General features: G+C 37.8%; 1 protein-coding gene across 4 annotated transcripts in view; it reads left to right on the top strand.

Moving 5' to 3' along the window:
- ROBO1 (roundabout guidance receptor 1) overlaps positions 1-23731 on the top strand; it is a 414221-nt gene that overhangs the window by 369936 nt on the left and 20554 nt on the right. For 2 of the 4 annotated variants that reach the window (XM_015129100.3, XM_077994320.1), the window contains 6 exons: positions 435-589; positions 4464-4799; positions 6532-6639; positions 9230-9374; positions 12967-13215; positions 22864-23270. In XM_015129100.3, coding sequence (XP_014984586.1) covers positions 435-589; positions 4464-4799; positions 6532-6639; positions 9230-9374; positions 12967-13215; positions 22864-23270 — 1400 coding nt within the window. The remainder of the gene's footprint in view (positions 1-434; positions 590-4463; positions 4800-6531; positions 6640-9229; positions 9375-12966; positions 13216-22863; positions 23271-23731) is intronic. The other 2 variants (XM_077994321.1, XM_077994323.1) reach the window with 1 other exon arrangement.

Consider the following 23731-nt stretch of genomic DNA (forward strand, 5'->3'; position numbering starts at 1 on the left):
GAGGCTTGTTTCATTTTTTTAATGAAGTTGTAAGGAGTCACAATTTTTTAATGGGTCAAAATGAAGAAGTGCCAACTATCTGAATTAGGGCGTTTTTTTTAAGCCACTAAAAGACTAAAAAATATTTTCAGATTCCATGTTTGATTTTTAAGCATTCTGACTAAAGGCAGAGTAGAACGTTGCAAACGATATGAGATTTTAGGTCTGGCGCGTAGCTCTTCCTAGGTACAGTTATGGCCGTGTAAATGGAGGTGCATCCCAGGACCTTATGGTAAGTTGCCTTGAGTGTAGAATCAAAGGGCTAATAATGTCATTCAGCATAGTTCATCAGGTGATTGGTGAGAATAACAAGATGAGGAAGTTATTGGAATTTTCAATAGAAAATATCATTCTCTATTCATATAACATTTGCTTTTATGTATTTTTTTATTTAGGCCTGGACTTCTCAACATCAGTGAACCTGCCACGCAGCCATGGCTGGCAGACACGTGGCCTAATACTGGCAACAATCACAACGACTGCTCCATCAACTGCTGCACGGCAGGCAATGGAAACAGCGACAGCAACCTCACTACCTACAGTCGCCCAGGTTAGGGACGCAGAGAGAGCGTGATCTCTATAAGCTTTTTAAGGAACCAGCCAGAAGATGTTTTCTTTCCCTCTCCCTACATGGGAAGATAAAATTTGACCAATATTTTATCCAGTGCTGACTATCGTTTAGCAAAATAGCCTGATTTAAGTATTTTCTCCATCCCTTAACCTCCATACTTTGCTAAAGTCCACCAAAAATATTTTGCCCAGATAATTGGGAAGATAAATTATACAATCGATAGCAAATAAGGAAAAATAAAATCATGGGAAAGTATGTATGTATGTGTTTGTTTATTGGAGACAGAATCTCACTCTGATACCCAGGCTGGCGGGTAGTGGCATCCGCTTCCTGAGTTCCAGTGATTCTCGTGCCTCAGCCTCCCGAGTAGCTGGGACTACAGGCATGCACCATCAGGCTCAGCTAATTTTTATGTATATATATGTGTAAGTAGAGATGGGGTTTTGCCATGTTGCCCAGGCTGGTCTCAAACTCCTGGCCTCGCATGATCCATTCACCTCAGCTTCCCAAAGTGTTGGATGGGAATACAGGCGTGAGCCACCATGCCCAGCCGTAAAAGTATTTAAAAAACAATTTTTTTTTTTGACAGAGTCTCACTCTGTAGCCCAGGCTAGAGTGCAGATGCGCAATCTCAGCTCACTGCAACCTCCGCCTCCTGGGTTCGAGTGATTCTCCTCCCTCAGCCTCCCAAGTAACTGGGATTACAGTCACACAGCACGACACCCAGCTGATTTTTATAATTTTAGTAGAGATAGGGTTTTACCATGTTGGCCAGGCTGGTCACAAGTATTTATGTTGATAAGAATGTATGTGATTACGTTTTATTTTACCCTTTTTGTTTGTTTGTTTGTTTGTTGTTTTTTGAGATAGGATCTCACTCTCTCACCCAGGCTGGAGTACGGTGGCATTAACACAGCTCACTGCAACTTCAGCCTCCTGGGCTCAACTAATCCTCTCACCTCAGCCTCCAAGTAGCTGAGACCACAGGCGGGCACCACCATGCCTTGCAAATTAAAAAAAAATTTTTGTAGAGATGCAGGTCTTGCTATGTTGCTCAGGCTGGTCTCAAATTCCTGCACTCAGGCAACCCTCCTGCCTCAGCCTCCCAAAGTGTTAGGATTATAGGGGTGAGCTACTGTGCCCGCTATATAATTTTTAATTGTAATTAAATAATCTTTAATCATATTTAATCATTTTTGAGATTTTGGGAATAACATAGATCAAAAGGTAAATAAATTCTTAGTTATAATGAACCAAATTCTTTAATAACAAAAACAATAATAATAATATACAACAGTAATACAAAAATTTAAATAAAAATTAACTGGAATTTTAAATCAGATTTTATAGTATATTAGCAAATCCTGAGGACATGAGATATATATATATATGTATATATTGTGTGTATATACATACATATATACACACATATATATGTATTATGTGTATATATACACACACACACTTATATACATATATATATTTTGCAGGTGTGTATGCATACATATATTTTCTATTGTTTGTTTTCTGGGTCAGATGTATATGTGACTAAAATTTCATGCCAAAACATAATGGGAAAAAATTGGATGTACATTATGCAAGATGTAAAGGAATAAAAATTACCAAAGATTTCTTACCCCCCCCCCAAAAAAAAAAACAATATTCGCAATATAGGAAATAGTAAAATAATTGTAAGGAATCTCTATGATGATAGAAGTAAAATAACCTATGGAATTAAGGAAAGGCGAGGGAGAAGTTGGAGTTAAGTAAAGATGTTAAGCACGATAAAGAACCAATCATAGAGCAATCTGCATGTCTGCCCTTAAAATGAATCCTGAGTCTCCACTGGCTGTGGACCTGACATAGCCGCATGACCGAGTCTCTGCCCTCTAGCGGTCCGTATGCTGAGTGTCTGGACAGATAGATACGCATGTAATCATAAGTAAAAGAAAAACTGGGTTGAGACCCATAGAAGAGAAAAAATGGCAATACCCATTTAAATTAATAGGTAGAGCTGTGTTGTCCAATATGGTAGCCATTGGCAACAGATGGCTGTTTACATTTAATTAAATAAAACGCAGTCTAAAACTCAGTCCCTCTTTTGCACTAGCTACATTTCTAGTGCTCAGGAGCCACATGTGACTAGTAGCTGCTGTATCAGACAAAGCAGAGTAGACCATGTCCAATATCTCCAAGGTTCTGTCGGATAACACACATATAGATAGGTTGGCGAAACAAAATGAGAATGCAAAAACCATGTGATCTTTATAGTATTTCTTAACCACTGTTAAACAAAACTAGAAATTAGAAATAGAAATCGCAAAGGCCAGATCAATCAAATATTTCTGCTCCCTGATGGTTCATGGTTGAAATGCAGAATAGTTGAATTCAGTAGGATAGAGAAGTTAACCCATTTTTCTTAAGATTATATTCACATTTACATCTTTAGTAACAAGCATGTTAATTTATAATTTTTAACATATCCAGTTAAAAACCTAACATATCCAGTGCTACAGGTGACTTGTTAAGTTGGTACCACTTTTGGACAGCATGAATAAAATGATGATATTTTTACCATTGTAATTTAACTAATTTTTCTCTTTAAAAACTTTTAATTTAAAAATATGTTTTCAGTTCTTCCTACTATTTTAATATTTTCAGCTGCAGGGTGTATATATATATATATATATATGAATGTATGTGTTATATATGTGTATTCAGTTATTTAATGTCCAAATATTTTAATGGAGAGAAAACTGGAGTGGAAATGAGATATTAGATATTTAAGTATTATTTTAGTCTTTATTTGATTCAATGACCCAGGTTACTATGATTCCTTTTGTTATTATTATTGTCATTTTATATTTCTTGGGTGTCATTATGAAACCATGAGAAAATGATTATATAGCATGTTTTCCGGATAATGATTATCCAACATGACTACGACAAGTACTAATAGAATAGAATTCTCCTTAGTAGTATTTACTATCATTTTACCCCCGTTCCTCGTATCTTTTAAATGTAAATATTTTATAAAATATCAAAATCGCGGCCGGGCACGGTGGCTCACGCCTGTAATCCCAGCACTTTGGGAGGCCAAGGCGGGCAGATTACGAGGTCAGGAGATGGAGACCATCCTGGCTAACACGGTGAAACCCCGTCTCTACTAAAAATACAAAAAACTAGCCGGGCGAGGTGGCGGCGCCTGTGGTCCCAGCTCCTCGGGAGGCTGAGGCAGGAGAATGGCGGGAACCCGGGGGGCAGAGCTTGCAGGGAGCCAAGATGGCGCCGCCCACTCCAGCCTGGGCCACAGAGCGAGACTCCCGTCTCAAAAACAAAACAAAACAACAAGAACAACAAAAATATATATATATATGTCTCAAAATCTCAAGTCCTTTGATCTATGAGTAGTTTTTTCCCTTTGGATTTTCAATTTATATGCTTTGTCTGTTGCTTCAGCAGCTAACCAGTAGCTTCAAATAATTCAGTAAGCAAAGACTAGGAAATAAAAAGTTGGCACCTAAAGATATACATGTATATATTATTTTAGTTGAATTCTTATTAATGAAGCTATTAAATGAAAATTATTTTAAATTGGTTGTTTACTTCAGCACTATCAGAAATTCAAATTTATTTAGTCTCTGCAAATTCTGTGTACCCTCTTTTATTTTTTCAATTATTAATTTTCTTTGGAAAGCACATGTGGATATTTGGCCCTTTTTTTTCATCTTATTTAAGCCCACTTATACTTTACGTAACGATTTTCTTATGACTCACAAAGCTACGTAGAAAGAAATTTAAAAGGAATAACCATGCAGAATGATTTTTTCCTTTTCCTCTCCATTGCACATAGCTGATTGTATAGCAAATTATAACAACCAACTGGATAACAAACAAACAAATCTGATGCTCCCTGAGTCAACTGTTTATGGTGATGTGGACCTTAGTAACAAAATCAATGAGATGAAAACCTTCAATAGCCCAAATCTGAAGGATGGGCGTTTTGTCAATCCATCAGGGCAGCCTACTCCTTACGCCACCACTCAGCTCATCCAGTCAAACCTCAGCAACAACATGAACAACGGCAGCGGGGACTCTGGCGAGAAGCACTGGAAACCACTGGGACAGCAGAAACAAGAAGTGGCACCAGTTCAGTACAACATCATGGAGCAAAACAAGCTGAACAAAGGTGAAGAGGCTTGCACGCATTCCCATCTGTCTCTGTATGACACTCTCAGCACCTCGACTAGATGTCGAAACTTGTCTGCGACTAGCAAGTAAAATCTTTTCTTCTGTCGCTGAGATTTTATTTCTTTGGTTTCAAAATTTCCAGTGTCAAAGAGTTAATTAGCACAACAATAACCTTGGAAATTTTATTTTATAATGATATATAAGTATTTTCAAATGGTTTTGAGATTAATTTAAATTTAATAGCAGGTGAGGGATTGGGACGGACAATCTTTTATTCATGAGGCAGATGTACAACTGTCACAATACCTCACATTTTCAATAAATAGACTATCCCATTCTTTCCACTAGAGGATGGAAGATAATTGCTTCTATGTGGTCATATAAACCAGTGGCATTTTTATATCAACCTGATATAAAATAATTAAATTAAACTTGAACTAGAGAAGTGGTTCCATTTGTTGTGTGTCTCCCACCTCATGTGGTTATTAAGACTGCTACAATGTATAATTTTAGAACCTAAATTTCCTTGGTTGACCTGATTGAAGTCTGTCCGTATAGAACCTAAAATAAATTGAGTTTAGTATTAACTTGAAGTCGCAGAATGGCATTCTGTGGCCTGAAGGAAATGTTTCTGTATTGTAATGTGCATGAGTTGGAAAAGGTAGGTGTTTGATTTCTTTGTAGTCCTTTAGGCTACTGCTTTAATAACATGATTTGCAAAGTTATACCTCTAGGAAAACCAGGACAGGATTGCTCTAATGTGAATAGATGGGGGCAGTGCAACCCCTCTAGTCCAGGTAAAGAATACATTTTCTGGTAGATAATTGGAGATATAGACTTACTTTCTTTAGGGTTGAGTTGGTAACATTTTCTTCGAAAATACAATTTATCACAGTTGAAGATAACAAAAAGGTAACTTAAAAATTTCAGTTAAGTTAATATTATGTTTTAACTTGAGAATGAAGTCAGCTAGCCTTTTCTCAAGTTTAAGAAAGTACTTGATTGGTAGAATAACCCAATTTAATAAATCTTGATTGAGACTTTTGCATAAGTTCATGACAAAGACTGACGAAGATGCATGGGACACTTTCTGTAATCATGGAATTTGCAGTGGTGATTCAAACTATTGTCACGTTATTCCTTCATAGTGTATGGTTTTACTGTGGACTTCAGAAATCCCTGAGAGCCTCCATACAAATATTTCAGAACTCTGATTTATTGTTTATACTGCTTGTAAGCAGATTTGGTATGTCAGACTATAATAAAGAACCTGGAGTGCAACTAGATGACAGATTATTACTGACTACATTCCAGTGGCGAGCTTATCATTTGGATTTTCACCTTTGCCTAAGTAAGCAGAAGCATTTCTGGGGCAAATTAAGATATTTGGTTTTTTTATTATTATGGATATATATTTTTTATTAGATATAACCTTGCTGACAAGTTTCAGTTTTATTTTTATGTTACTGTGATTTATTTTTTATGATTTGCAGACATATTTTTGTGATTTCTTATTAAAATCATATTGTATTATTAAAGTTATGTATAGTTTATATATATTTGGAGTGTTAGCCTTTTTATATCCTGACAATCTGAATACAACAATAAAAGAGAAAAAAGGCAAATAAATGGTCCAATTTGTTTCTTTAGTTACCAGAAATATAGATAAAGCAGAGATGTGAAATTGCTCACAAAGCGAAAATAATTTTTTTTTCATCTGACATGTCTAGATTATCGAGCAAATGACACAATTCCTCCAACTATCCCATACAACCAATCATACGACCAGAACACAGGAGGCTCCTACAACAGCTCAGACCGGGGCAGTAGTACATCTGGTAAGTAAGGTGAACCAAAGAACCTCTCCTTTAAAAAGCTGGTACTTTCCAAGATTACAAATTGAGTGCTAATGGACTGACATATGTAGGTGACATGTCTAAATCACTATGTAATTTGAGTCTCAGGCATGGTCTTGTCTCTGCAATTTGAGGGACTTTCCACTCACTAAATCATTTTATGTTCTATTTGGCAACAAAGACTGAGTGTCCTATTTTCTTTCTTGTTAATGAGCTTTAGCAAAGCCAGAAGAAACATGTCTGCCTAATCTTTAAAGGCAGTGGGGACTTCTTTTTCCCCCTTGGCCAAAATGTAACTAAAATGTTGCACATAGAGTTAACCTGCTAAATATGTTGCCATTTGAAACAGCCTGTAAAAGCACATAATGTTTGAGGACGCCCGAGCAGAATCAAAAGCGTAAGAGACAATAACACGAGATTCAGGTCCAAGAGGAACCTGTCTCAGTTTATCATCTCTCTACGATCCCTCAGTTCTTGCTCTGAAGCCTCGTAAAGCAACCTCCCAACCTCAGTCTGTAAGTGCCTCCCCAAGCCCCACTGAGGCTTCTTCCCTGTGGTCTTCATGCTGTTGCAGCTGTTTACCAGCTGTTCTCCTGATAGAGGCTGCAGATGGGAGCTTGCTGGGTGCTTAAGTCCTGTTTTTCTAATTAAAGGCAGCTCGTTATTAGAACTAACATGTGGCACGTCACACCACAATGAGAACAAGACCGATTGATCTTGACTCTAGCAATGTTTCTCCAGGAGAGCGTAGAAATGCCACTTCCCAGCAACTGGATTCAAGTTGTGCTTAGGGGCTTTTAGCCAAGAGTCTCCACCCCTCTTCTGTAATGAATATGGCATTTGCGTTTTACAGTTTTCCCTTAACTAACACGCTGGTTTGGCATTTTCTAGCCTGTGTTTCTGTTGGATTTAAGGGAACTTAGAAATGGCCCTTTACCTTTTAGATTTACTCTGATTCTATTATACGTTGTTTGTTTTAACGATTGACATCTTATTAAATGACTTCTTTTTTGAAACTAAGTCAATCCTGAATTAAGAGAAATATTTCAAGGATCTACTTTTAAGAAAATCATATGAAATATTTTGATATTTGATTATCTTATGCCATTTCATCTTTGAATTTTTAGTCACTCAGAGAAAACCGTATCTTAATGGGAAAATAAACAATGATTCTAGTTGTGAATGTTTAATTGACCTTCGGTATCCCTCAGCTTAGATACCTAGGTCTGGATGTTCTACTATTTGATATTCTGTGAATATATGGTAAAAAGATGTAAAGATGGTAAAAAGCAAGTAAATAGGGTATAGGAGACATCTGTGCCAGGACTGGTGGAGTTGCTACAGGAGATGTATATCAGGAAATCCAGCGGAAGGCGCGGGTTAATGTCTAGTCTAGAACACACGCACAGTCATCCCAGTGCTGGACACCTGAGTGGTGGGTGAGAGAACAGAGACACATACACGTAGTACTGATAATCGTAGTTTATTAATAACAGCCTGTCCCTAGCGCACGCTTGCTGCAGTAACATACTAGTACAAGAACATCTGGCTTAACAGACACTGCCATTTGACTGAAAATTCCCAAGTGACAAAAATATCAAGGTTCATTGAATATGGTCAGACCTGACTCATGTATTACGTGACTTGGAGAAGGATTGGATAGGGTTAAAAAAATAAGACCAAGATAATTCACTGATATAAAGGGACATTATGAGAAAAATAATTGTAGACTCATCGTCTGTAATTCACATATGAATCTAAAATGTAACATATTGGAAAGGGGGATATTTTATCCCAAAATACTTGTTGATCTAAAATTTTCGTTAAAATAAATGCTTTCAAATATATAGCCTCCTGTGTTTAAAAAAAAATAATGCTGAATCTAAAATGAGAACACTGGAACACTTGAATAATTGGGCTATGTCAAACTACTAAGAATGTTCAAGCAACATCATTTTACCATAAGCCATCATTGTATAGAAACAGTGGCTGAAAACACTTCTGTCCCTTTTAAAAATCATTTTTCTGCTTCTTTTGTCATTAGTTCAATCAGTCATTCCAGCTATTATTTCATCTGTACTTGCCTTTCTGAAGGAAACTAGTAATTTCATTGTGCCTAAAACATTTCAATGGACAAGTACAAATTATATATATTCAGTGATTTAATGCAACAGTGGAACTCTAATAGATCGTATCTGTATCATATTGTATTTTAGGTTCCAGCAATTAAATAATAGAAAGGCACTCCAGAAAATATGTCTACAGCTCATTTGTTTGAGATGATAATCCATAATGCAATTAATTGCTGTAAGAAGATCACTATTAATGATATGACTTGAAACATTCATTCATGGTTTTATTGCTTTTTTGCTATTTATTTTGCAGTTATTCATTGCAGTACCTTGCATTTTCTCTGGTACAAAGTTCTGTTTAAAATTAATGAAAAAGCGTGTTTATCTCTGTATACATAAATGAATTATAAAATCATATTTACAAAAAATGATTAATTTGTGACGAATAGAAAACATTTAAAGGCCAGAGATCAATGGCTTGTATTTTATTTCCTTTCTAGGGAGTCAGGGGCACAAGAAAGGGGCAAGAACACCCAAGGTACCAAAACAGGGTGGCATGAACTGGGCAGACCTGCTTCCTCCTCCCCCAGCACATCCTCCTCCACACAGCAATAGCGAAGAGTACAACATTTCTGTAGATGAAAGGTAAGAGGAGTGTCCAAACAGATGTAAACAGTGTCATATGATTGTTTCCGCCCATTTTAAGCAATTATTAAACTAGGTGGTCAAGAGAAGACAGATTCCTAAGGTCCACAAACAGTTGCCTTTAAATAAAACAGTGCTGGTCAGCAGGAAGTAAAAATTCTCCTTGCTGCTTCCAAAAAAGGAATTTGTGCTTCAAAAGATTCTTTTGGAGCCTAGAATAGAATAGAAAAATGAATACATATTAGCTCATGTGTATATCCTGTGTGTGTATACATAATTTAACATATGGATATATGATTTTGTGATTTTTGAATATTACAACTTCTGTGACATGTCTTGAAATTTTTGTAAGACAGTCGTGTGGATTGATACCACAACGATGGTATCCTGAAGGCTATTTGTTCTTAGATATTATCACCTTATGCTGAGAACTCTTTGTAGAAATGTGAACTTTGCTGAATTGTTTCTCCCAAAGACTTAACAAGTATAGTAGTCCACGTGACAGCAATTACGAAGTTAGTGTACCTCTTTCTCACTCCAGAATCTGTAGAACTGGACATGGTACCACCAGACAAAACAAAACAGCTGCTGCTTTAAACCAAAGGAGGAAAACTCCTTTAAGGTGGAGAATTAGCGAATACATCATAAAATATACCTGAAAATACGGTCTTTTTGGTGACTGCTGTAAAGATATCATTCCTTCATTCTGCACACACAGAAAAGTGTATTAATGTGCCCAGAAACAAAGTCTCTGTGTTTCAATTTTCTAATAATCTTTTTATAAAACGCATTTTTAAGTAAAATTCTTATATAAAAATATTTACAGGGAGCTCTCATTATCCACAATATTTATACATTTTTAAATTCTTGTGAACAGTGAGTTAACAAATGTTGAACCATTGGTCCTAGGGGAAATACAGGGCTAGGTTCCTTCTAACCTCTAACCACAACATATTTGTCAGCTGACCAATACATAACCTTGTTTTATGTATTTTTTAAAGATGCTTATTTAATATATATTGTTCATTTATTAACATGGAACCCAGTAAGTCATTCCTCAGCAAAGCTTATTTCATAGATTTTTTTTTAAGGCACATTACAGCCTTCTAAGGCTTAGACTCACTAAGAGCGCTTCATTAAGCACTTCTTTTGAGGGCCGTTTTAAGAGGGAAATCACTAATATAAAGCTTAAAACATTTTGACAAACATGGCGGTAAGTAAACCACGGAAAGGACGCTTGTTTACTGTGTGAGAACTGACACAAGAAAGCAAAGTGTATCCTTGTTTTACCTCAGCTGGGAACACGCACATCAGGCACTCAAATTTTTGGCCTCTTTGTGAGTCTGTGGGAATGACCATGAAAATGCCATAGATACCGATTTGGGGGTTTACAAATAAATTACACCGAGTCAGTGAATTTGCAGATACAGAATCTGCAAGTAATGAAAACAAAACTGTATATTTGGTTTGGTTTGGTTGGTTTGGTTTGGTTTGGTTGGTTTTGTTTTGTTTTTAGAAACAGGGACTTACCCCAGAGCTCAAGTGATCCTCCCATCTCAGCCTCTCAAGTAGCTGGGACTACAGGCTTGTGCCACAGTGCCCAGCTAATTTTATTTTTATTTTTTTGTAGAGATGGTATCTCACTGTGTTGCCCAGACTGTCGAACTCCTGATCTCAAGCAATCGTCCCCACCCCAGCCTCCCAAAGTGCTGGGATTGCAGGCAGGCATGAGCAATTCCACTTGACCTGAATGCATTTTTAAAAATGCATTTCCCAAGCTGTTTTAACAACATTCATTGCTGCTTTGGTTCACAAAAATAAGAGGACTAAAATGAAATAAGTAAATATAGGTGAAAAAAAAGAAGAAAAAAGAAAAAAGCTATATTGGAGCTGCAACTGTGCCCCAAGGAGAAAGACTGGTTCTAATGGAGAAGAATGAAGGTTTCGTGACTGGCTACATTTGTTCTTGATCTGGACAAATGAGAAGGTTCTCAGTTAAGAAAAAGGGGTTTTATGGACATGGGACCACACAGATGTGGACTCCTGGAAAACTAACATGAAACACATGCTGGGAATGAGAGGATGCTGGGACAGCAGATGTAAGCCAGATTATACAGATACTCCAGTGTCTTGCTTAGTCATTTATTTTATTCTTTAAACAATTAGAGAGTCATTTCTTATTTTGAGGAGCACGTGAATAACCTGCATATGATGCATATTAATGTAATTTTGGAAGTAATGGAGTGACTGGAGGCTAGGAGACCAATTAAAAGATTGTTGCAGTAGCACGTACAAGAAATAAAAGTAAGAGAATAGACTGTAGAGAGTTTTTATTGATAGAATAGAAATGAATTGGGGAGTGGTTTGAGGGAGAAGAAAGAAGTCAAAGATGACTAAAACATTTCTAGTCTGGATGAGTAGGCAAGTTGCTCAGCTATTTGCTAATAAAGGAAGCAAAAGAAAGAGGCAAAAAGGGAGACAGTGAGATTAGGAAAGTAAAGAAAGATGCAAAGAAACATTATTTGAGCATCAACTTCCTGGAATTCAGGTAAACAAGGTGGATGGTAGAGAATGAACAAGAGAAATGGGTAACAGAACCAGTTTATATAGTGTTGTACATCATTGCCCTTATAATCAATAAACATACGCCCTGGGATAAGAGAAAAGAGAAAGGCATGATTGTTCCCCAGATCCATCGTGCTTCCCACTCAGCTCCAGCAGAGGAGTACGGGGCATTTTATTGTTGAATGTGTATTTTTCGCTCACCATCCTAAATGCAAGCCAACAACTTCATTTTGTGTTCAACTGAAGAAATAGTGATCTACTATAATTTGAGAGAAAAAAAAATGGGTAGTATTGGACTAAATAGGTTGACCTCCAGTATATCTTTCTCTGAAAGGATTTTTAAGAGTAATTTTTCTTGGCTGGGCACAGTGGCTCATGCCTGTAATCCCAGCACTTTGGGAGGCTGAGGCAGGTGGATCACTTGAAGTCAGGAGTTCGAGACCAGCCTGGCCAACATGGAGAAACCCCGTCTCTATTAAAAATACAAAAATTAACTGGGTGTGGTGATGCACAGCTATAATCCCAGCTACTCTGGAGGCTGAGCCAAAAGAATTATTTGAACCTGGGAGGCAGAGGTTGCTTTGAGCCAAGATTGCACCATTGCACTCCAGCCTGGGCAACAAGAGCGAAAATCTATCTCAAAAAAAGAAAACAAGGGTAATTTTTCTCTAAATGTAGCAACTCGTCTTCAGGTCCTCTGTAATACCATCTTTGAGTCTTCTAGAGAACATATTGGAGGGACAAAATATGCCAAATACATTGGGGTTGTACTAAATTAAGCCATGTTAAGTGGATTTTTTTATTGTATGACTTCTAAGACCCTATAATATGCTAATGTAAATTACAATCTCTTAGAGAAAAATAGTTTATGCAGTAATTCACAAACCTTGTGAGGTAAAATCTTTTTCAACAATAGCTCCTTAGTATGAAAATTGAAAAACAATTTAAAGGTGACATTTCATTACTATCCAAATAGTTGATTTGAATAACCTGCAGTAAGTCTACACATCCTTATCATTTATTTTAGCTATGACCAAGAAATGCCGTGTCCCGTGCCACCAGCAAGGATGTATTTGCAACAAGATGAATTAGAAGAAGAGGAAGATGAACGAGGCCCCACTCCGCCTGTTCGGGGAGCAGCGTCTTCTCCAGCTGCCGTGTCCTATAGCCATCAGTCCACTGCCACCCTGACTCCCTCCCCACAGGAAGAACTGCAGCCCATGTTACAGGACTGTCCAGAGGAGACTGGCCACATGCAGCACCCACCCGACAGAAGGTACGTTGTCACTAGCCTTCTTTGCTGACAAATCAGATAATTTCTACTCCTCAGCGGAAGTTATTGAATGCCATCCCATGAAGTAATTTCCTTGTCTCAGAAGCCTTTCCTTGCAGTATCATCCCACGGTAAACCTAGGTGATTAACATATCAAGTCATATTGTTGACCATTGCATTAGATTAATTGATCCTAGTGAACTTGCAACCATAAAATAATATGTATTAATACCCACTTATAAAAATTGCATTCATCACCACATGGAGATCATGAATATGGTTTGCTAATTCTGTAACACGCTATTGACAGTGAGTGTTTTTGTACTTTAGTTTTCCTTTAGCATCGGTAAGTCACTTCTTTGGTCAGCAGAAAATAGATTTTCTCTTTCTTTTAAAATTAAGTTTACATAATAATGTGTTCCCTCATAACTGTAGTGTCACAGAAGAATGAGTTTGGCATATTCTTTTTGTGTTGACCTCAGATACCTTTATTTTGGTTTAGATATGAGTTTGGAGCTTTTTAGTCAGATTATTGTATGTGTGTGTGTGCGTGTGTGTGTGCGCGTGTGTGTGTGTGTGCATGTGTGTGTGTGTGCTTAAACTCTTTTAAACCTATGTATTGAGCATCCCCAACCTATACATGTTTGTGATATACAATAGCTTCACTTGACATTTCTACCACATAAAAGCTGTTACTGCATCATTTTAGCTTTTCTCTCATTGTTGATGATTGTATTTATACTGTTTTTTTGCCCTTGACACATTATATATATATATTATTTTCTGTATTCCTAATATCATTTGAAATTAAGTATATTATTTGCCTCAGAAGAGGCTCCTTTGATATTCTCAAATGAGTAAGAAACTCTGATTTTTGTGGCTTGAATTTTGCTCTGCAGATTAAAACAGAATTTGGCAATGTTTATCAGCTCTTCCGTTGTTAAGAGATTATTACCAGATTCAAATTACATACACTGTGAAAACAAGAAAGTAGTGAAGCTTTCTTCTATCTGGCAGTGAGGAAGTTGGATTGTCAGACATTTTAAAGGAATATTATTAACCCTTGAAATGATATGAAAATTGAGAGCAAATAAGGCACCTCTTTCCCATATTAAAGTCACAGACCATCTGTGCTACTCTTAGCCAATGAGAGACTAAAAGAGACCATTTAGCTCTGAAATATCTAAGAATTCTTTTATTTTGTTGCCTTGTGTTACCTGTTTCCCTCACCGTTCCTGTCTCTATTCTCAGGGTACCCAATATTTTCTTTCTGGCTAGCTCTTCTTTTGTATTCCTTATGTCCTCCTTTCCACAGAAACAGAAATCAGTTTTCCTTCATCTGTCTGGAATGTCCAGCCTCTTCCTCTTCATTCAATTCTCCTTCTCTTCATGGTTAACTCAACTCCCTCCATGCCTTCATCTTCCTTGGCCTCCCTTCTGGCTCCATGCTCCGCCCCCGCTTCATTTTGTTTAACTCCTTCTGCCTTCCGGACTCGCATTCGCACCTCAGCCCACTGCGTTCTGGCTTAGAGTATTTTGCTTCGATTGGTCCATTGAAAGTAACCTCCTAATAGTCAAATCTGAAGGCCTCTCAGTTATCATACCTATGCTTTCTGCCAGGATGGCCATTTTATAAATTGCTGTAAGAATCAATGGATAATGTGTGTAAAGCATCTGAAGCAGGGTAAGTATTCAAAAATATTAGCGCCCTACAGCCCTCACCTTTACGCTATCATCCCATAGCTTGATTCAGCTCTTACATTCTGGTGGTTGTCAAATTTCTTTACCCAGCCTAATTCCTTTTCCTGAATGCCACAATATTTCCACTTGAACTTCACGCTGTGTCCAAATCCAAATTCTTTGTCTTTGCGCTTGACTCTGCAAACTTGTCTTTTCTTTTACGTTGATGGCTGTCTTGTTTAGAATTTTCAACCATTATTTATTTGACCAATGTTTTAAAATAAAATGACTGAGGGAATAGGCAAAAAGCATAAACGGTACCTTTGTCATTTTGAAATCAGCTTAGTTATCCTACTATTTAGTTTTTTCCTAGCATTCTACAAATGAGGTTATTCATGAAGTCACTTCAATCCAAAATGGCCCTTGATTTTGCTCTTTAGTTTCCATTCCTACATTTGCTAGGGCAGGCCCTCCATCCCTGAAATCTGCCTTATCCTTAAACCGATCTCCACTTTTCGTCTCTCTGTTTTTCTATTCATTCTCACAATATTTTATTTGCACACAAGAAATCTGGTAATGTTCCCCCATTCAGAGTCAAGTATAGTGTTTAACCCAATATTTAAAGGTTTTCACAATCCTTTTCCTTTTATTTACTTTCCCCCCAATTTCATTACATACACTTTTTTTCTAATTAGTCTGTTTTAAAGTTCCTAAATTTGCCTGAAACTCATCAACATCCAGATCTGCTACATCCTCTTTCCTGATTGCCTGGTAAGCACCCCTCATCTTTCAAAGCCCTGTGCAAATGACACGTCCTCTGTCTGCCTGGCAAAAGTCAACCCCTCTTTTCTGTACTCTTCATAAGAGTCTATTCCCATCCCTGTTACCACACTAACCAGTTTTCATGTTGCATTAGTATTTGCTGTTTGTATCTCTGTTTTCCCTTTTACATTAAAAGTTCTTTGAAGGCAGAACTCATTCATGTCATTGAGTTCTGCAGAGCTTTCTTCGGTAAAGTATTTGATGAATGGAATCGGATACTATGGAAGAATTGGAGTTGACCTACTGTCTATCGTTTTAGGCTAATGGATGCTTGTAGAACTTGAGGCAGATATATGTAATTGGATAATACATGAACTATCTGCACTTATAATCATTTGACTATTTTCAGCCTTTCTCAAAGGTATGATTTTCAATCTGTAAGGGTATTATGGATTTTATTTCCAGGGTCATTGCTGGAAATAACACTGGGCACTAATAAAAAGTAAGTGAAAGCCCATTTTTAAAAGTGCTTTAAGTGCTTTTTTATGATTAATATATATTCTATATGTTTACTCTAGAAATTTTTGAAAATACATATAAACAAAATGAAAATATAAAAGTGCCAGTGATCTATGTAATCAGAAAATCACTGTGAAGACCTCAGTGAAGATCCTTTCAATCTTTCATCTGTACTTGTACTCACATTGCTTGGATTTATGATATGCCAATATTATTTCATAAACTACTCTTTTCACTGAACAGCGTTTTTGCATGTTGTTAGCTTTTTGTTTAGACACTTGTGTAAAGTATGTAACTCTATTTAACCAGTTTCTTAATATTGGCCATTTTAATTGTATATGCCTTTTTGATATTATATACAATGTTGTGATTTCCATCTTAAGTATTTGAATGAAGTCTCCTCTTGATCCCTTGATCTATTCTAATGCCTGCCCCATCAGTAGATGACTTCTGATTCTTATCATCCTGCCATTTCCCTAATGGTACACTCATAGATATAGATAGCTATTTCTCTACAAATCTCTTTCTGGAGCTTCAGACCCATATATCCAACTACTTGTTCCTGTAGATTTTTACTGCCTAAATATCATTCTGAGTGATACACATGGCTCCAGCCATAAATGCACTTTCCGAGTTACGACAGCCATTTTCTCTCACCTGCATTACAGTAATGTTCTGCTAAGTGGTCTTGTTGCTTCAGCCGTGCCCCTCCTTCAGTCTAATTCCTTGCTGCAGACTATGCAGAGGCATTTTCCTAAATTGCAACACTGAGCAAGTCTCTCCATTGCTTAAGATCTCTCAATGGCTTCCCATTTTTCTTAAGATAAAGGCAAGGTTCCTTAATGTAGCAATCAAAGCCCTTTGTGATCTGACCCCTGTGTGCCCTACCGTCCTTACCCATTGCCGCTCCCCGCACAATATCTGTGATGTCTTCACTCTAAGTTTCTTCTAGTTCCCGGAATAAGCACAATTCTCACTCACCTCAATATCTTTGGACATGCTCTCCCATCTTCCTGGAACATCATTTTCTCCTCTCCTTTTGGAGCGAACACCTATGTATCCTTTAGATCCAAGATTAAATGGCAGATCCTCCTCAGTAAATCTTTCCCTGATGTCCCAACTTTGGGATAGGAGCCATATTTATGTGTTCCCACAACACTCTGTATATCCTCTGTCATTGCATATTTAATTATTTGTCTCCTCCACTAGACTAAAGTCCCTTTAGACATGGATATCTGTTTCATGTAGCTGAATTCCTAACATAGTGCTCAAGTTCCTGTTTCTATTGCTGTCTAACAAACCACTCCAAAATGTAGTGACCTAAAGTAATCTAATCATTTTATTCACAATCCCATGACTCAGGAATTCTGAAAGGATTCAGCTGGACAATTCATCTCCAATCCATATGGCCTTGGCTGCTTGGCTGGGGGTGGAAGATCTACTTCCAAGTTAGTTTCTTCACTCATATGTCTGATGTCTCAGTGCTCCTTGACCTCTGTCTCTTTCCACGTGGAGTCTTATCCTCCAGATCTCACCATATAGTATGGACTTCTCATAACATGGGGTCTCAGGGTAATGGCACCCCTTTCTTGGCAGCTGGCATCCAAAAAGACAGGAAGGGGAAGTTGCCAGGCCAGTTAACAACTACATTTAGAACTGGTGCATAGCCTTGCTTCTGCCACATTGTATTAAAGCAATCACAGAGTCCATCCAGATTCAAGAGTGTTGAACTCATCTACCTCTCTTGGTTGGAGAGTGGCAAGTTCTCATTTCAGAGTAGCATTTGGAAGGGGAGATATTGCTATGGACATTTTGCAGAATACAGTCTGCCATGGCCAGATACATAGCTTACATTAAGTATGTTTACCTTAAAATTGAATCCTTACCTGTCATAAAGCATAAAGCATGTTACCTAAGCTCTGTTTGCCTGTGATCTTTTTGGTATAATTCTAGCAGTCTTTAGCATGGTAGGCGCACAGTAAAGGTTTAAAGAATAAATACATTGATTACATTTATATTTATTGATTAGGGGTGCAGATCGTGTGATACATTAATAAAATTACTGAACTTAAACCGTTGTAACTCTGCAAGTCTAATTATAGAAACATTAAAGACCTGCATTATCATGAATATTTCAACTTTGGCATTATAGTGAACTTCTAGGGTATTCCATTTTTGTCTAAAACTGGGTAAACTAGGTGATCAACATAATAGGAATTTGTCTTCTCTTTTTTTCAAACAATTGCTTGGAAAATCATATAATTAAACTTATTCACATATATTGTTTTAAAAAGTAATTGATATACTTAACTTTATCGCAGTATAGTAAAAGCCTCTAGAAAAGTGAAAATTATGTTCATGTATGGAATAGATTTACTTGTTTTATTAATACAGATAAATTGAGGTAATAGTTACTGTACAAGAAATTGAAGCTACACCAGTGTTAAAACAAAATCTCAAAGGTATGCATTTTTCTCCTTTGTCTTTTGCCTGGTAAATGCTGTGTGGTGAATGGTATAAACACCTACTTTGATAAATTAATGACATCATTCCGCTTTTCTCTTGAACATGTTTATGAAGGCATCATTCTTGCAGGAGACTAGAGTGTTACGATACACAGTCATATACTTATACATTATTTCAGAAGACATTGAAACCCCTCGGGGAGAAATCTAGAGGGTTGAGGTTCATTTGCGACAAGTCCCACTTGAGTGCAGCATTTTGAAATGGCTTTTTGTTTTCCAATAGAATGTATTACATATTTCAACTGTACATGTTTATCACACATTCCCTGGGCTTGCCTTATTTACAGATGGTTTAAATAAATTTTTCTGTCTTTCTTCAACATTTGTAAGGGGTGGTTGTAGTTAAAAGCCAGCCCTTGTTTTACATGAAGATGTTTTTGCTCTACAGAATGTGAATTATCCAAACACAACAATGCTGGCATCCTTTCATAGTGAAGTCGGCCATTCTGCATCTTTCTTTATTGATGGTCAAAATAGTCCCCTTTGTGCTAAAAAGTCTTACATGTCTTTAAAAAGGAAGAAGTTTCTTGTGGTATTTTGGGTTTGTATGCTGACAAAGACTGTAAATTAACTTTTAAGTGTGGTATTTTATTGCATTCCAAATTAAACAATGGTTTTCCTCCTATGTGTATAACACTCCATATTGAAACAATTATCCATTTTAATCTCTTAAATAACTTCAGCTTTGGCACATTTTTCATATTTCTCCTAGTGCCACACACAGACACTTTAAAAACCACCCAGAAATGAAAAACAATGCATTATATTAAAGAATGCTGTGTGTACATATAACAGATACATACACATAATAATATATAATTACACATATGTGTGTGTATATGCATACTTTTTCAATGTAATATATTAGCTTTTATTTCTTGGTTTTTTAATACATCTGTATATGGCACATATCTCTCCTAGCTTATGTGTATACACACACACATATATATAATACATTTACACTTATATATGTATGTGGAAGGTCATGCCCTTGGAAATAAAATTTTATTTTAAATTCTACATTTGATACATGTGATCTGTGGCAACTTTGGTAAGACCCTTAATCCCTCTGAATTTCAATATCCTACCCTGTAAAATGATCATTTGAAAAGTAACTCAAGGGCTGGGCGCGGTGGCTCAAGCCTGTAATCCCAGCACTTTGGGAGGCCGAGACGGGCGGATCACGAGGTCAGGAGATCGAGACCATCCTGGCTAACACGGTGAAACCCCGTCTCTACTAAAAAATACAAAAAACTAGCTGGGCGAGGTGGCGGGCGCCTGTAGTCCCAGCTACTCGGGAGGCTGAAGCAGGAGAATGGCGTAAACCCGGGAGGCGGAGCTTGCAGTGAGCTGAGATCTGGCCACTGCACTCCAGCCGGGGCGACAGAGCAAGACTTCGTCTCAAAAAAAAAAAAAAAAAAAAAAGAAAAGAAAAGTAACTCAAAAAGTTACGGAATTAAATGAGTAAATCTTGTAAAATATGCTTAGCTACAAAGTAAGTGCTCATTAAATGAGTTAATTGCAGTATTTTCAATAATCATTTATTTTTAATGTTTTCCATTTGTATTGAACAGATTTGTCAAAGTGTCTCAATTCATTGGGATAGAAAGCAGAAAACATTTTTCTTCAAAAAATTCCCATGCCACCCTAAAAACTGTGCCATATCAAAGTTATTTTTCCCTCTCTATGGTAGAGATCTTGGAGCAGGTCCTACATGGTTTTAACTTTATTTAGATCTTGACCAGATCCTATAGGGCTTTGTTTTGTTTGCTTGCTGTTAAAATCTAGTTCTGTTAATTTAATTTAATGTAATTAATGTTCTTGTTTTTTGAGACAGAGTCTCACTCTGTCACTCAGGCTAGAGTGCAATGGCGTGATCTTGGCTCACTGCAACCTCTGCCTCCGGGTTCAAGTGATTCTCCTGCCTCAGCCTCCCGAGTAGCTGGGATTACAGGCATGCATCACCACCATGCCCGACTAATTTTTATATTTTTAGTGGAGACGGGGTTTCACCATGTTGGCCAGGCTGATCTCAAACTCCTGACCTCAGATGATCCACCCACCTCGGCCTCTCAAAGTGCTGGGATTACAGGCATGAGACACCATGCCCAGTCAGTTCTGTTAATTTTAAAACCTCAATTGTGCATTCCCAGACATCCTTTGCCAAATGTCCCTTTCTGTGGCTGTGGTGGCATGGAGAAAGTGAGCGTGTGTGCTTTTAAATACCTCCCTCCGCCTGCCTCTGCCAGGTGCAAATTCCTAGGGCTAAGACGGGAAGATGGAATGAGGAAAGGGCAAACTAGATGTAGATGAGGATCTGGTCTTCTCCTTGGTTAGCCCTGAAGACTCTTCTTATCTCATCTTACTCTATGCGTATCTTAAGGGTGCTAAAGGAGAGGTGCTGACATGCACTTACCCCACTGATGAAGGCCTCAATCCTGGGCACCATCTCTAGGCATTTGCAGTTCTTCAGTGATTTATCCATATCTTCAGGTAAACTACCAGTTGATGGCATTCATGCTGTATCTCTCCCAGCCTCCCAAGCTGTGGCGGTCACCAGCTGACCCTAGACCCCAATCTCAGCTGCTCTCCAGCACTGGTGCTCAGTTTGGCAGCTTCTGTAGAATCTATCCTCTTTCCTTCTCAGGAGTGTAAAATTTGATGAGCTGTTTTAATGACCTTTCCATCTGAAAGTCCTCCATTATGCCATCTCTTTAACCTTGCTTAGAGAGTGTTAGGACTGTTGAGCAAGTCACTGACCAAGCAATCCTCCAACTAGAAATCACCGTGTCTTCCTTTTGTGAAGGCACTCTTTTAATTTAAGAGTTTTTCTCTCAGCATTCTTCTCCCAGGGGGATGACTTCTTTCCATGAATCTTGCTTTCCACTAAAGTCAAAATGCTCTGTACCTTCTCAGTCATCTATTCCCTGTGGATCATAGCACTAATGTGTTAGTGGAAGGATGGCTTTTAGCTGTTGTTATTCTTCATGTCTGCAGAGTTGGTTGAAACCAATTAATTGGTAACTGTTTACCTATATTGTGGGAGAGTACTTCATTTTGTCCTCAACTCTGGTTCTTAAACTAATTCCAGGACTTAAGAAAAAATACCTTTAAATATTTTTTTAAAAAGATAGGATAACAATAAATGCAATAGGGTTAAAAATAGTTAATAATCTTTAATGAAACTCATAGCGAATAAATCAGAGAAAAATTACTCTTGGCTCCCGTAGCTTTTTTTAAATAGAATGAAATCTAAAGGAAATTATGTCATATCCGAATGTGTACTTCTTTAAATCTTATGAAATTTTACTCCTTATAATGAAGATGAATGACTTCATTCGCTTGAAAAAGTAGGAGAGGTGATAAAAAAGAAAAAAAAGGAAAGAAACAGATGTTTCTGGAGCACACTGTTTCAGGATGAACGTCAGTTGTCTTCAGTAATGATAAACTATGGGTAATGTTTGAAATGCTTTAGGACAGATACATATATGTATGTTTTCAAAACAAGTATTACTTTTCCTTTTTTAACTAAACGTAATCCAAATGATAAAACATAAGAAGGCTTAGTGATAACTGACTATATTTCTTTTTTTTTTTTTTTTTTTTTTTTTTTTTTTTTTTTTTTTTTTTTTTTTTTTTGAGACGGAGTCTTGCTCTGTAGCCCGGGCTGGAGTGCAGTGGCCGGATCTCAGCTCACTGCAAGCTCCGCCTCCCGGGTTTAGGCCATTCTCCTGCCTCAGCCTCCGGAGTAGCTGGGACTACAGGCGCCCGCCACCTCGCCCGGCTAGTTTTTTGTATTTTTTTTTAATAGAGACGGGGTTTCACGGTGTTAGCCAGGATGGTCTCGATCTCCTGACCTCGTGATCCGCCCGTCTCGGCCTCCCAAAGTGCTGGGATTACAGGCTTGAGCCACCGCGCCCGGCCAACTGACTATATTTCTATCAAACTTGAATCAGAATGTAACCCAGTGGAGCCCCTGGTTGTGAAGAGCAACTCAATATAAAATCAAACTTAAATATCCCGTGATTTTCCATTGTTTTTCTGAACATATGAGCTCAAAGGAAGGAAAGATCAAATCCGCATACTTGTGAATTTCTTGGGTAATTTGCCCTTTTGTGTCTTAAATACCAAGCTGAGCCAGACCTATTTCTTCACCTTCACACAGACGGCAGCCTGTGAGTCCTCCTCCACCCCCACGGCCGATTTCCCCTCCACACACCTATGGCTACATTTCAGGACCCCTGGTCTCAGATATGGATACGGATGCACCGGAAGAGGAAGAAGACGAAGCCGACATGGAAGTAGCCAAGATGCAGACCAGAAGGCTTTTGTTACGTGGGCTTGAGCAGACACCTGCCTCCAGCGTGGGGGACCTGGAGAGCTCTGTCACGGGGTCCATGATCAATGGCTGGGGCTCGGCCTCCGAGGAGGACAACATTTCCAGTGGGCGCTCCAGTGTTAGTTCTTCGGACGGCTCCTTTTTCACCGACGCTGACTTTGCCCAGGCAGTTGCAGCAGCGGCAGAGTATGCGGGTCTGAAGGTGGCCCGGCGGCAGGTGCAGGACGCTGCTGGTGAGTCCTAACGCTTTTCACCAAGCTGGGAAAGAAAACTCAGTGCATGTATGTGTGTTGCTGATTCTCTCCTGGGATCTTATGTCCTATTTGAAAACCAACTATTCGTGCAGTCTGGTTTCTTTTTTAGTTTCCTAAGGAAATGACAGTCCAAGAATATGACTTAGTTGGATTATTCCCTTTTCCTTGACAAGGCTTTATAAATTATCTTCTGTTTAATTTTTTGTTTAATAAATCTTACATAATATGAGTGATAGGAAGCCACCTCATTTTTAGGATAGCCATAGCGAATATATATATATTACACAAATTGATATAATTTCTTTATACAGTGAATTAAATGAAGTTTGTTTTTTTTTTAATGTATACCCTAATTTTTTTGTGTAGAACGTCACCAAAATCCAATTTATTGGGAGAGTTCTCTTACTTAAATAAAAATTCGGTAGGGGAAATAGATAAAT

The sequence above is a fragment of the Macaca mulatta genome, chromosome 2 (genome assembly GCF_049350105.2).
Source record: "Macaca mulatta isolate MMU2019108-1 chromosome 2, T2T-MMU8v2.0, whole genome shotgun sequence".
NCBI lineage: Eukaryota > Metazoa > Chordata > Mammalia > Primates > Cercopithecidae > Macaca > Macaca mulatta.